This window comes from Ailuropoda melanoleuca, chromosome 5 (genome assembly GCF_002007445.2).
Source record: "Ailuropoda melanoleuca isolate Jingjing chromosome 5, ASM200744v2, whole genome shotgun sequence".
Classification (NCBI taxonomy): domain Eukaryota; kingdom Metazoa; phylum Chordata; class Mammalia; order Carnivora; family Ursidae; genus Ailuropoda; species Ailuropoda melanoleuca.
The window spans coordinates 48002535-48018005 of NC_048222.1; the positions used below are offsets into that span (position 1 = coordinate 48002535).

The window sequence follows — 15471 nt, forward strand, 5'->3', positions numbered from 1 at the left end:
TAATCTGCTTTTTCATCCCTGATTATCCTTCTGGTTTATTTGAGTGAGCGTTGGAATTGCAGTGGAGGAGAAATAAGTTTGCATTCTCGAAATTAGGAAAACTCTTTTTAGTCATTTACTTTCATAGCTAGCAACTTTTCTGCAATTGAGAATATTTAGACTTTTGTTCAGTATGATAATATGTGATATTTAATTATCTCGACTCGGTAGAATTTAAAACTCCATGTGATTTTGATACCTGATGAGATTTCCCCGTGAAAGTTTCTCTCACTCGTGTAGTTTAATTGCTCTTTTTGAAGTCGGTTTATGAAATGACTGGCAATTCTAATGTCTTGAGGCTTGAGGTTTGCTAATTTTTTTTCGTTTTTATAAAATAAGTTTAGATAGATTGTGTAGCATATTAACTTCTCTTTCTAATGTAGGCTATTGAAGAGGAAGGAGGCGATCCAGATAATATTGAATTAACTGTTTCAACTGATACTCCAAACAAGAAACCAACCAAAGGCAAAGGTTGTTACGAGTTATGAACATATTTTAAAATATATTTTGGTTATATAACTTGCCTCTGCTCTTGTGCCACTTGCCCTGTTTATATAGTGCTACTCTTTGCTATTTCCCTCTGGCACTCTGCCTTCTTGGGTCAAGGAAGAAAAGTTACTGTTGCCAGGCTCTGGGTAACTTGTAGCCCTTAAGATTTGGCTGACGCTGACCTGAAAGAACAGTTCTTTATTGCTTCCAAAAAATCACAAAGTCCAGTTTCATAATATTTCTTCCTTCGTAGTGTGAAGACCTGAAGAATAAAATACAGTTTAATACATGTCTACCTTGCCCCACAATTGGCAGAGTATTGATGGAATTCCTTCCAAATCTTTCACCTTGGCTCCTGCTGTTTTTTCTAGTATATTAAAGTTTTATAACTTTTATGTTTAGTATTTTGTTGACTTGGTGAACTTAATTTCCATTTATGCTATTATACATTCTAATTTTTAGTGAAATTCAAAAAGACCTCACCAATCATACTAACAAGGTAGGGAAAATCCATGATTAATTAGCTTTAAAAAAATTATAGGGATATGTTAAAGATTTTAATTTTATAACTTCTAAACTAGGCCAGGCTATATTTCCAGGATATGGTGATTTAGTGAATAGGGAAAAGTGGTTTCAAATTAACATTTTGACAACATAAGTGGGGCTTAGATTTTTAAAAAATGTTCTGGTAATTGAAGTCTGACTTGAATAATTAATACATATCTCCCACCCTCCCATAAGGACAGTGGCAGAGGGTGGACATGATGTGGGTATCTGGATCCATGTAGAGTGTGTCATGGACAGCTGCAGAATTTTTAAAAATCTAACTTTCCTTTCTGCTTTAAGTATCCAAATACTGCTCTGTCTGCTGTGCACCAGATTGACTGTAACTAGGGTAAAATGATCGAATGGATTAATCTTGAAAAGGCCGGAATAGTAACATTTGAGTTTAAGCAATCTGTAGGTATTAGGACCAGGCAGATCTTGATGCCATCTCGCTATTTGAGCCTTCATAGGTTTGCAAGAGTCTCCCTTTTGTGCCAGAGGAAATTGAACAGGGCTAAGGAGTATTTCCTGGGTGGGATGGGAATGACAGAGGTGGAAATGGAATTTAGAGGAATAGCAAAGTTATCTTGAAGATCTGTGGCTTTTAATGTAACTCTGACTCGGTGTATCACTTTGAGAGATACATTTCCCTGTGTTGAGAGAAGCTTGTGCTGAGAAGCCTATGCTGACAAACCAGAGGCTATTTCAAAATGAAGCATAGAAATTTTGGAAATAAGTATATCAGGAATTAACCATATTTCTTGTAGTGATTTTGATTCATGTCATTTATTTAGCACATTGTGATAGTTTAACAGATGCTATGTATTAATCATAGTTCCAGATTATTCAAGCTGATTATCGATTTTAGCATTGAAAGTAAACCTCATCTGATAACATTCATTCTCACCTATTTTTAATTTCTCTGTGTATCTCTTTTTCAGTTATTAGGAACTTCATTCATCTTACCTTTAGAAATAATTTCAGCAATACAAAATTTTAAGAAGTTTTTTTCTTTATGTACAAACATTTAATTATTTGTTGGTAGCAGACTACTGCTGAGGACTTCATGAGACTCATTCTAGGATATGCACGATAAATAGCTCTTGTCTCCTTAAATTCCATTTATCATTGTTCTGAAAATTCTATGAATTCAAAAAACATAATGTAAATCCCAAACTAAGAACCTGGTTTGAATTAATGTGCAATTAAAGATGCTTATAAGTAAGATTATTTTAAATTAAGTTTAAAAATAACGTTAAAAATAATAAAAATGTAAAAATCAAATTTGAATGTGGTAACTTAAAAATAACAAGTTTTAAAATCAAAGATTCAAGAAATATTATTTTAATGTGATGTCAATTTTTCAGTCTAATTGCTCAATTACTACATTCTAAATCTTACTTTACTCAACAGTATCTACCTTGAAAATAACTTCATCTTGATCATAACACCTTTCCTTCAGTGATCTGTTTCCTTTTTTTGTAAAATTGGAATTTTTACTAGATCATCTGTAGGACTCTCTTAGTTCTGAAATTTAATGATTATATATGGTCAGGAGTCAGAAGAAAACTGCTTTCTGTTCAACTAAAATAGATGTCTAAGGAAGGAACTGTAAAGCTCATAGGTGCTCAGTCAGTATAAATATTCTTTAGGACAAATTATTAGAAAAGGAAAACAGGGATTACTTAGAGGTAGTCATGTAAACATCAGTGAGATACAGCATATAGTAACTTGTCAGGAAAATAAATAATTCTTATGATAATCCTAAGGTATCAAGTAAAAGTTAAATGATGTTAAGAAAGCAAGAGAGAAGCTTAATGGGTCTGGGATAATTTACTTAGGTGAAATATTAAGCTTATTCTCTTATAAATGCAGGGTCACTATTTAAAAAATTTATGTTAAAATATTTCTGTTTAGACTAGAGGAAAAGGGATCTGTATTCTTAACTCTATTTTAGAATATTTTAAAAACAAGTTTGTGCTTGTAATAAATGTCGGTAGTGTTATAGTTGGTTCTAATATTGTTTATAAAATGTTTGCATGTGGTTAATATGGTGAAACGGTTAATAAGTTTGTAGCTTATATTGGTTGTCCCCTCTGAGTTTTTTTTACAACTTTCTTTGCTATGAACTTTTTAATAAGTAACACAGAAGAAAGCTTTACCAGGGAGATTTACTGTCATATTATTTGGGTGTGGGTTAAGAAAGCAGTTAAACGGGTAGAGCTAAGTCCTCATTAACTTGTTTTAGAGATTATAGATTTAAAGTTTCTTTTGCTTTACCTGATGATGGCATATCATATTCTTTTGATTTTCGACCTTTAGAGTCACCTGTAAACTTCAGCAAAAGTTATTTTATGTGGTTAATCCGTGTAGTATTCGGAATGACATATAATGCAGTACTTACTGAAGTTGAAATGTGCAATATATGCAAGCTCAGTAAAGGTTCAAACCACTACGTGAAATCTGATTTTTTTCCTCCTGTAGAAACAAGTATAATTTGGGGTTATAGGTTTATCCAAACATCTAATGCCTAATTTTATGTGGAAAATACCTCAGACAATGTAATTAATTGCATGTTTACTGTGTAAAGCTTTCTAAAATTTGTGCCTGATAAGGATATAGTAAACCACGTAAAATGCATTTAACATAATACATTATTTTAGTGTACTTTAAGTCTTGCTTTTTTTTTTTTTTTTAACTTCAGTATATTTGAGTGTTAAGGAAACTAATCGGAACTGTGGCATTGAGAAGGGCTTTGGGGACAGAATTGTCATAGATATTTTTGGATACCCACTGGGCTAGAAACTTTGTGAGGGGAAGGACATAGTCTTTGGTTCACATTAATCTCAGTAATGCCTAGCACACTGCTAGGCACGTAATAGGTACTCAGAAAATATTTGTTGAATGAATACTGAGGACCATATGATGGCTGTCTTAACTGCTTTTAAAAATACCTCTTTGGGGGCTTATTTTAATTGCCTGTTTCTTTGTTGGAAGCACCTATATCAGAGATTTAATAATCTGTTGTCTTCCAGAGTTACCTTTCTCAGTGGCGCTAGTAGCACTTCCTTAGGCAGTGATGGTGTAAAGCATCCTTACTCTTAGAACACAGAACATGGGAATCACTGCAACATCGTTTTATTCTTTACCACTTTGTTGCTGTGTTAGAAATCCTCGTAACTTTTGCTGGAATATTGTCCAGCCTCAGTTTCACATCACCAAGTCAGACCTTTCACCTCTACCATTAAAACCTGCAGCTTGTTTTCTGCAGTTTACATGGTGGAGTATGTTTATCATCAAAGCGCTCATGTACTTTTTCAGCTGTTTTATTGTGTCAAATGTGGTGTGTGTCAAGGTAGGGAAAATTTTCTACTACTTTAAGACAGTGCACTTCTCCCAAGTTAGTCCTCTTCTAGGCATTCTGAATCAGGAGCAGAGGGCTTCTGACTATCTCCTCTTTGACGAACTCATGTAAAAAAAGGTATGAACTGTCCAGGAATTAGTGGAAAAAGAAATATTATTAGTTGGTGGCATCAGAAATGACTTTAATGAAGAGGTTGAACAATGGTTTAGGGTATAAGGGTGGAATTTACTGGTTAATTAATCAACTGTGCTATAGTTCTCACATACATGTCATATAAAAGGGCCTCGAGGTTGTACGGTTCCAGGAGTTAACTACTCACATCCTGAACTCCACAGCTTGAGTTAGTCTTACATGGCAGATCTGGTACCTGGAATAGTAGTTTGCATTATAGTTTTACAATATTGTTTTCCAGATTATAAAAGAGAAATATGTTCATTAAAAAAATTCATAATCCAGAAAGGCACTAAGATGAAAATTGCCTGTAATTCCACCACCCTGAGTCTATCACATGTGTTATTTGTTGATTTAAGTTGTGTATATACATGTGCACGTACTCAGATTTATGTTTAAGGATTTTTTTTCCCCTTTCAACAACTAAAATAGGTTCACATCATACATGATGTTTTGTTAAAGGCAAGTAGAATTGAAATCTTCTCTAGTCTGGAGAAACTGAAAACGATAATCTTCCTCGTACTTTCTTTTCATTCTAGCCTCTTAGTTATTTATGCTCAGTTGTCCTAGTGGTTCTCTATGGTAGAGTCATTTGAGTTCTTAAAAATACAGGTACCAGGCTCCTGCCTCCCCAGAGGTTTGGTTTTGGCTGCTCTGTTGGGGGCACAGACTTCATTATTTTCTCTCAGTTCCCCGGGTGATTCTCACGCAGGTAGAGTTAAGAAGCACTGACGGACTGCTCTGGACTAGAGCTTGAAGCTTGGCATCATTTTCATTCATTTCTTTCTGCCTGTCAGTTTGTAAGTTGTTTCATATACTTTACATTTTCCAAAAAACCTTCACATTGCTTGTTTGATTCTGACATTGAGGCTTAGGGTCAGCTGGTAGTATTTTCTTGCTATTGATGGAATAGAAAAATAACCCATTAAAAACTGAGTTACATTTTTACTGCCTTTTAAATTAAAATCTTGTGTGTTCATGCGTGCATGTATTTTGTGTGTGTGTGTCTTTGTTGAGTTTGATTATCTTTAGGTGACAAAGGTAACAGGTTTTTAAAAACATGCTCTTGGTATTTTCTAGATTTATTATGAGTGTGAATTCTCTGCCGTAGATTTTAAAAACTATAATTAAATGATCTATTGGATGATTGCGATGTTTAAGACAGCATACAAGGTCATTTAGAAAGATTTCATTAGTAAAACATCAATTTAATAGAAGAGATGCTAAAACATTGTATGCAGTTCTATGCAGACAACACAGAGCATAGTGTGATTATTTTAAGATATTGCACATGACTGGGGAGAGGTTGTAGCTGGAAACATTCATGTTCAGTTAGGCTTATATTCTGAATCTTCCCCCCCTTCTCAAACAGCAATTTTATGACTTAACATTTTCTACATTTTATAGCTTTGTAAATGTTTCTGGGGAGGAGTTACTCAAGTCACAAAGTTTTTGGGCAAAATTACTTTAAGTCTTCTTACTGAGTGGAGGTTTTTTTTTTTTTGGACGTATTTCTGAACTTGAGAAGGGAAATTGCAAATCCTTACAAGGACTATTTTGCCTTTGGAGGAGAAAACCAATTTATGACCTAGAATCCTTTATTCATAATTCCGAAATACAAAAGTTCTGAAAATTGAAAGTTTTTTCTTAAGTTTGTTGGCAAAAGTGAAACTATTTATGGTCGTGATTTGTTTATAGTCTTGATTTATCTCATTTGGCGTGAATATGCATATTTCATTGCACAGATATTTCTGTGATTGATTGAGAGACCCTGTTCCAGAAGCCACTGGGAAATTTAGATTAATAAATGGTGTATATACCATCATACTTTTCTAAAATACGAAAATTCTGAATTATTCTTAATTCTAAAAATTAAATACTTGTGGACCTGTACACATTAATGTTGCATAAATAAGTGTTTCTAGCGTCAGCTTTCTTTGGTGTATACATTTTTGCTTTGCCGTTTTACTTTAGACCCTAAAATCACACAAAGAATATTGCGGTGTTTTTATGTGAAGTTATGTAATTTCAAAAATAGCCATGTGTTACTATTGTGATAGTTTAAAATGTGATGTTAATTTTGCTTCCATTTGTATTTTGTTATTCAGACTATCTTTACTGCTCAGTCTGTTTTCTAGTTCTGTTTCTCAAAGCATTAAAGTTAGGCTTCAGGGATGACTGGCTGGTTCAGTTGGAACATGCGACTCTAGAGCTCAACGTTGCGAGTTCGAGCCCCACGTCGGGTGTAGATGTTGCTTAAAGATAAAATTAAAAAAAAAAAAGTTAGGCTTCACTTACATTAAACTTTAAGTTAGCATCCTCATCCTGGTTGTACCACTTTCCTTTGTACCAACTCACACTTCTGTGGCATGTGCCTGAGTCCTTGCAGGACTGAAGATTAGTTGATTAATTTGCTGTAGGAGTTTTGATAGCACAAAATGGGAGCTGGAAATAGAAATGGGTACTGACTGTACAAAAAAGAGCCAAAGGTGGTGTTGCTTATTGGAGTTGAAGGGGGATTTGGTTTTTCTTTTATTTCTCATCTGTGGCATATAAGTTAGGAGGAATCCATCGAGGTACTTTAGCCTCGTTGAAGTTGGGAGTTTACAGTCTTTACTGAGAAGATGGGGCTGCACGTGCTCCTGGTTTGTCATGTCACCTCTTCTTGTCCTGGTGAGGGCTGAAGAGAAACCCAGACCTTGTTCTATCCAACCGAGGGACTTAACTCCATTATCAGTCAGGAAATCTATCTGCTCATTATGTGACGTTGTACTAGGTTCTGGGCTAGATGATGATCGTCAGAGCTTTTTAAAATGTGAGTTGTATTTTGTGTGGAGGAAGGATGATACTTTTTCAATAGGGAAGAAATTACAATATAGTTTGTAATTCAACATGTGTAAAGTAAGCCCAAAGTTATAAATTATGAAAACAGTCAAAAGCTAGAGTGTAAAATTTCAGGGGTTTTTTGTTTGTTTGTTTTTGGAATGATCAAAGACATCTTTATAAAGTTTGTTCATGACTTCATTCTAAGTAGACAGGATACAAAATGGTGTCAGCTCATTCCTGAGACACCAACCAGAATTTTCTTATACTGTCTCAAAATTAAGAATCAGTTTCCAAAGAGGGTAAAATTTCAGTTTTCCTAAACACTGTGTACCTATCAAATTAATACTAGTTTCATCACTGAGTGTTTGAAAATCTTGTCCTCATGGTTTTTATGTTTACAAGCTGATACATTAAATGTCCAGTGCTTTCGTGTGGTACGGCTGTTCAAAACAGTAAGGCATAGCAAAGTTGGGCCTTTTTCTCTCTTCTGCCTCTTGTGGCCTGTTTGTCATGGGGCAGGTTACATAATCTTGAAGGCTTACGTTTAAACATTTTATAAATGTGGCTTTTAAAGCCTCTGTTTACATTAAAAGAGATAGCCAGTTGACAACTGGCACATTGTAGCCACTCACAGATCTAATGGCTTTGTGGGGTTTGAGAGGGGGGAATAGGCCTGGGTTTAAATTGAAACACTGCCAGGACGCCTGGGTGGCTTAGTCTGTTAAGTGTCTGCCTTCAGCTCAGGTCGTGATCCCAGGGTCCTAGTCCTGAATCCTTGCCCAGAGGGAAGCCTGCTCCCTCTGCCTGCCACTCCCCCTGCTTGTGCGAGCACTCGCTCGCTCTTTTGCTCTGACAAATAAATAAATAAATAAAATCTTTTAAAAAAAAATGAAGCACTGCCTTCACTAGCTTTGTAATCTGATTAACTTTTGAGTAACAGTTTCCTTTTTGTAGAATGGGGATAATAAATTTCAGAGTAGTTAGGAGGATAAACTAAATAAATACTTTACTGTATATAAAACATTTATCCTAGTGCCTGGACCATGGAGGCCACTTAAGCAGTGATAGTGACTGCCAGTGTTGTTCTTGTGGCCGTGGTGCAATTTGGTTTTCCTTTAAGGAAACGAAAGCAAGTGAAATTCACCACAGAGTGTGCCAAGTATATGTAGTTTGTCATTTTGCTGAAGGTTGCCATTTCAAAGATAACATCTTTAAACTGAGTTAATGAACCACGCCTTGCTAGGATTGTGTCTTTTAAGTAGGTCATAGTAGGATGTAGTGGAAAGAACTTCAGACTGGAAATGAGAAGCCTTGGCTTCCAGTTCTGACAATGCCATTTACTAGCTTTGGGCAAGCTACTTAACCTCTCAGGCTCATTTTCTCTTTCCTGAGATTGTGATTACCTGCCCCAAGTACTATTGGGTGCTTATTGAACTTTTTTTTTTTTTAAGTGCTTGCAAATTGTAATGCAAGTTTACAATTGTAAGGAGTAAATACTGTTTGCAAATGTTCTGAAGGAGTTCCCCCCAGAACTCTACTCTGTAGATTACTTGGTGTGTTTTGGGTCTTACATTTTTAAAAAGCTTATTTCTCCCAAAAAGAAGCATCTGTAATGTTTTATACCATGGAACTTCCTTTAAATGTGATGGAAGAATTTAGTGAGTTATCTGATACTGTTTTCAGGGAAGGAACATCTTCACTTGTTTTTTAATGTAGTAATTAATGCTTTCTGACCAGCAGACTTTGTTAATTGTCCTTGTAGTAACTTTCTGTTTTCCCTAAAATACACACACCAATATTCTAAATGGGAAACGAATGCCACACAAGATCCACACTTTCTCTTTTGATTGACAAAAGCCCTTAAGAGACAGGGACAAGCCCTCTCCAGCCCTCTTTTACCTCAGTGGGTTAAAAAAATCTCTGCTCTCAGTCTGGATCTTGTTTTTCACATACCTGGAAGGATCAGAATCTTGTTCTTTTTTATCACTCCTTCAAGGAAAGAGTTTCAAATTGGGAATACATGTAAGATAGAGGCTGTTGAGGAGACTAGGGAAAGGGAGGTACGTTGATTTTTTTTTTTTTTTTTTTTTTTTTTACGGCCACCTTAAATCTAAACTGTCAATCGTGAGAGTCACGAAAGCTCGAAATAGGTACATGGCAGTCCCTGTTTTAGACAAAGAACTCAGGAAAGAACATCCATTCACATTTCAAAATAAAAGAATTAGAAAGAAATAAATGGTAAAGTTTCAGGAGCTGTGTTTTTTTACAGCATTTCTGATGCATAGTTTATTCAGTAGGTTTTTGTGAAGTAGCCTGAAAACAAACTTTTAGCAATGGCTCTGTGGAAAATATATGTTTCTTTAACCATGGAAAGCATTTTTAAAGTCCCGACCACTGATTTGTAAAGTTTGAGGTTGCGAGTTGGGTGGGGGAGGCCTGTAGTCTATCTGAAGGCTATGAATAGTTTTCAGTCTGAATTAATTTCTCCTTGCCTTAAATCAGTTAAATCAGTCATTTTGTTAAGTGCCCAGTGCCATTTACATTAGGCCTTTGGAGAAATACAAAAGAAGCATAAAAGCAGTCATTTGTACTTAAGGAATTTTCTAAATGGTGAAGCATACAAGCCAGTATATAATCACCTGATGGACTGTAAGGTGTAGATTAAAGCTTGAGAATTTTATTTCAGAGAAAGCTTGTTGAAGAGTAGCACTTAGGGACAGCTTTGTGGGGGACATGAGTCTTGAACTTAGCTATCAGACGTCTGGTGGTAGACTCAGAATACCGTTGAAAGGTGCTGCTACTTCTGGGAGAATTGAAGATAAGAGTATTTGAGTAGCATAAAGAAAAATGTATTATAGATGTCAGGTCAGTTAAGATGATGGGTTCCTATAGGATTATTTGCACAGTTTATTTTAGTGAAGCAGCATGATGTTCTTAATTAAGCTTTTTTGTTTGGGACAGCTATGAGCAGGTGATTTATAAGCAGTTCGTAGTAGTTTTGTCAGATGATTTGGGAGTAGAGAGTGATCGATACCGTGGGGTAAACTCTTCTGAATGTTTTTTACTCTTAAAGTAATAAAATACTGGTTGTTAGCCCATTTTCCTTCTTTCGCAGGTAAAAAACAGGAAGCAGATGAGTTGAGTGGAGATGCTTCTGTGGAAGATGATGCTTTTGTCAAGGTAAAGTGTTAATTACTCAGGTTAAGACATTTATTTTGCATGATGAATTCATGCATTTTACTTGAAAAATAGATACTGAAGTGTGGAGGTAAAATTAAGGTAGAGACTTACTGTAGTATTGTCAATCTCATCATGTTGAGAAATATAATAAATGACTTTGTCTTTAGTTAAATGAGACATAGAGCAAAAAATAGTATTTGTCCAGGCCTTGAAGTAGAAATCAGACCGTAGGGGCCAGAGGAACAGCTATAAGGTAAATGATATGTTAGTTCCTGGACAAGGTACCGCAGTGAGGGTATTGATAGTTTATTCTTCATCTGCCCATTGCATTTAGCTTTTGTATAAAATATACAGAACTTAGAATAATGTAGTCCTTAAAATGGAGTGAGAAGATTGCCGATGTGTTGCTATTTAGTAAAGAACAAATTAAGAAATTTGTTTTGCCCTTTAAAGATAAATTTAAGCCAGGTCTTTTTTGGCTAAAAATGAATGTATTTTGGAGCTGACCAGCCAGAAAAATAATGTGTACAGTTTTAACTGCAGTTGTGGCAGTTCTAGAAGTTATTTTTAATCACGGGTTTTTTTGTTTTTTGGCTTTTTTACTGATTGATCTGCTACTTGCTTGCTGATCATTATGTCTTAAGTAGTGTGGCATTTGCAGGAATTATTTAACTAGCACAGTTCCTCCTAAATTATGTACATTTATACCCCATATATTCCGTTTTCTGTGTACAGTTAGTCCATATGGTCATCACATCTCTGGCTGTCTGTGTGCTCTACTGTGAAGTCAGCTCATGTCCATTCACCTGGCCATCTCTCCTGCTGCTTAGCTCTCTACCCTCCCCACGTTACACGCACACACAGACCACAGAGTGTACCACACGTCCCACACTTTGCACCTTGTACTTTGAGGGTACATACGCACAGACAGAAAGAAACGTTGTGGTTGACAATTTACCTCTGAAATCAGATAATTTTAGGAAATACTTGTCTAGGGGACCATTAAAATTGATGATTGCATGCCTGCAATCAGCTTTTGTTTGAGCCTTTTGGAACTCTCCAGTCTCTGTATTCTGTTATCCTTGTGATATATCTTCCTTTAGGTTTGTTCCTTTGCTCTTATTTTCTCCAGGTGTCTTCGCTAGTGATTGTATGATTAAGCAAAAATTATCCATAAGCTGGAAGAACATTGTGACTTAGTAAAAAAAAATTTTTTAATCTTCAAATGTCTAACTTTTAGTTCTTCAATTCATAAAGATCTTACATTCATTTGAAATGTTAGGAGGAGATACATACTTCTATTTAGCATAATAGTATTGTTTCTTATATGTGCTGCCCAGGATACCCTTGTGTTAGTATTAAATGAACCTGGTCATAATGTCTAGATGAACAAAAGACTGTTTTTAAAAAAATCTGATTTAAGTAAATCCTCAGTTTCTTCTTTCTACTTCCTTTTTCACTTTGGAAGTACTGGCATATGTGGTGTACTTGATAGAAATTAAGTGAATATACTTATCTCTCAGAATTGGTAATTTTGGAATTTATACAGTAGTGGTGAGTAAATATCACCTATTGCCTAGATGTGAATAGTATAGTAATTGCTTTCATTTTTAGGTGAGGAGAATGGTCAGAGTTGGCACCTCAGAGTAGATAAAGTTCCCTCAGTGATTTCCCTTTGTTGCTTTCTTTTTTTTTCTTTCTTTCTTTCTTTCTTTTGTTTTTTTTTTTTTGCATTTACTACTGTTACACAGTTCCCTACTCCGTTTTCAACCTTCACTGTTCCTTTATTCATATGTGGTGAGGTTGGTTAACCCTCCTGTCCCAGAGATGCCCTGCTCCCAAGCACTCCACATTCCAATACAATCCTATTCCTTTTCTTTGCCCAGAAATTTCTATTTCCTCACTGCAGTTCAGCTCGGAATGATTAATAGTCAGGCCCCTGCCCTTTTCCCCTTTTAACCCAGAAACCTTTTCTTATATCTGTTATATTCACCAAAAGAATAGGGAAAGGGGAAGAGTGTTCATTGTTTTCAACCCTTTCTTTTTTTGCAGTTAAAGGGGAAACTAACCAGATTGCTGCTTTTCTTTGTTTCTACTGAAGTACTGTGTATCCATAAACTTTGAAGGGCAAACAGAATTCCTTCACTGAGATAGTCCCAACCTGTGTTCCCCTGCTTAACTGGGACTGTGGCACAGTGATAGATTTCAAAACATTTAATTGTTTGCGTTTTTTCAAAAACAGAACGTAACAGTTGGGGTGCCTTATTATTAATTAGAAATAAACTTTGTTGTAATATGTAAGACTTGCAGAGTCTTTCAAGTTAAATCAAACTATGGCACATGGAGAAATCAAGTCATTTCCGTGAAGCCTTATCTTCTAGCACAGCTTCTGGGATGTGACTTGGTATATATTAAATAACTGGAATTTGAGAGCATCTCTAGACGCAGTCCAGTTAGTACGTATCTTACTGTGAGAGATTTGGGAACTTAGACGCGTGGTTTAATGACTTTGGGATTTGACTCCCTCTATTTTTAAAGACATAGTTAATATGTAAGGTCAAATGATTGAACTTTGACTCTGTGAATCACGTCAAAATGTCGTAAAATTTAAAACATGTAGACATGTAAATTACCAAAAACGTTTGGTGGGTAGCCTACACTACTTTGCCTCTGGTTGTACCAAATTTTCTTACCATTAAAAGGACTGTGAATTGGAGAATCAAGAGGCACATGAACAAGATGGAAATGACGAACTAAAGGACTCTGAAGAATTTGGTGAAAATGAAGAAGAAAATGTACATTCCAAGGAGTTACTTTCTGCAGAAGAGAACAAGAGAACTCATGAATTAATAGAGGCAGAAGCAATAGAAGACATAGAAAAAGAGGACATCGAAAGTCAGGTCTTTAGAGAGTTTTTTAAAATGTGACGCATAAATTAAGTAATAAATAATAAGTATTTTTTCTAGTTCAGTGTGGAAGTCTCAGAATTTTCAGAAACTAGTATTTTTTAATATATTTATAAATCACCTGGAATCCTACTAGCTTTTAAATTTTGGCTTATCTTCCACATTTGTATATATTTGTACATAGTAGTTATCATGCCTTTAGTTGCTATTTGTTCTGTATAATGTTTTCATATAACATACCATGATAACTTCATAACGCGTGTGTTATACTGTAATTTACTAGACGATTGCTATGTGGGGAATAGCCACTCCTTTGATTTGGGAAGGAAGTTGTTCTCTACTCCACTATGGATGAGTGTATCAGTTCACTCTGATCTTGCCAACAGTACTGGATGGGTAGCTTTTTATCTGTTGCTACTTTAGTAGATCTGGAAGATTAACTTGAGTTTCTTTGGCTATTATCAAGGGTGGGGAATTACTTTGGAAAGTTTAATTCGAAGACATAATTTTAAAAATACTTTTTTTGATTGAAAGAGACCATTTGTCCTGCTTTGAAATATGTTAGTATGTCTTAAGAAAACCAGTGGATTAGGGAATCAGTACTGTTAGTGTTCATACTTAGAATACTTCCATTCTACCTAGTGTAATAAATGAAGGGCTCAAAAGATTTTTCTAATTCTCTGTCTTTGTGACTATTTTTATGTTGGCATAAAAAATATAGTCTGCATTATTAAGCATTGATTTAGTACCCACGGTATCATAGACACTGTGCAGAACACAAGGCAAGTGATAATTGGGTAGAGCATAAAAGCATTCTCATGTTACCCGGATATTTTGTAAAGCAAAGCTATTGTATACCCTTTTACTTAGGAAATTGAAGCTCAAGAAGGTGAAGATGATACCTTTCTAACAGCCCAAGTAAGTTTATATTTAGTCCTACGAATATAATATTGTGGGTGGAAGGGCTTGGAAAAGGAATCTTATTTTTACTTCAAAATCCTCTAATTCTTAGAACTGCTTTAAACTTAATAATGAATTATTTATGTGGTACATATGAAATACTTAAAATTGGCAGCTGAAATATCTGTTGCCACAAAGATAATTGGAAGATATTGTAACAAGGTTCCTACCATTTTCAGAAGAAGAATAAAAATAGTCCATCCTATTAAGAAAAAAATCAAACCAACCTCTGGTTACCAGTCTTTTGAGAAGTCTACATTCTCCTTGATTTTTTTTTTTCCTGTCACTTCGTTATGAAGTAAATCATTGAAAAGTACTAATATCCTTTTCAAAGCTTTATTTAAGATTTGCTAATTTAACACACCTAGGATGGGCATAGTGTAAAAATGATAAAGATTCTGTTCTAGAGATTTACTCGTGTGTGTGTATGTGTGTGTGTGTGTGTATGTGTGTATGTATGTGTATGTATGTGTGTGTGTTTGTGTAGAAAATGAGTGCTCTTCTATTGCGTGTTGTGTTTTTTTGGTATATACGATTTATATAATGTACTTTAGAGCATGGTTTACAGGGGCTATAAATAAATTTATATAGCTCAGTTGCTACAATGTTTTCTTTTTAACTTATCCTTTGTTTCCTCCTCCCGCCCCCCATATACTCAAGAAGCCTTGTTCATGTATCTTCTTTAAGTAGTATGTTTTGAAGTAGAGAGAGAAGTTTCCTCTGCTTCCCAGATTTAGAAAAAAATAGTGATCAGGTCTGTTATTTCCTGAGTTAATATTTGCTAGAAGAGTATGTAGTGGGGCTCCTATTTATGCACTGCTTAGCTGATTGCCTCTGGTCACGCACGCCTTCTTTCCTCCAGCTCTCTTGCCTTTGAAATGACGGTGAGCCACAAATGGTGAGGTTGTATCTTGGCTCTCTGCATTTACTGCAGTGGGGGAAGAAACTGCATTTCTGGGAGAAATGTGTCTGATAATTTAGAATATTCAG

General features: G+C 35.3%; 1 protein-coding gene across 1 annotated transcript in view; it reads left to right on the top strand.

Annotated features, from left to right (window-relative positions):
* The window catches only part of SLTM (SAFB like transcription modulator), a gene marked incomplete at its 5' end in the record, with an annotated part of 41657 nt that overhangs the window by 628 nt on the left and 25558 nt on the right, over positions 1 to 15471 (top strand). Inside the window, 4 exons of the mRNA XM_019807299.2 lie at positions 423 to 510; positions 10551 to 10615; positions 13318 to 13515; positions 14392 to 14439. Coding sequence (XP_019662858.2) covers positions 423 to 510; positions 10551 to 10615; positions 13318 to 13515; positions 14392 to 14439 — 399 coding nt within the window. The remainder of the gene's footprint in view (positions 1 to 422; positions 511 to 10550; positions 10616 to 13317; positions 13516 to 14391; positions 14440 to 15471) is intronic.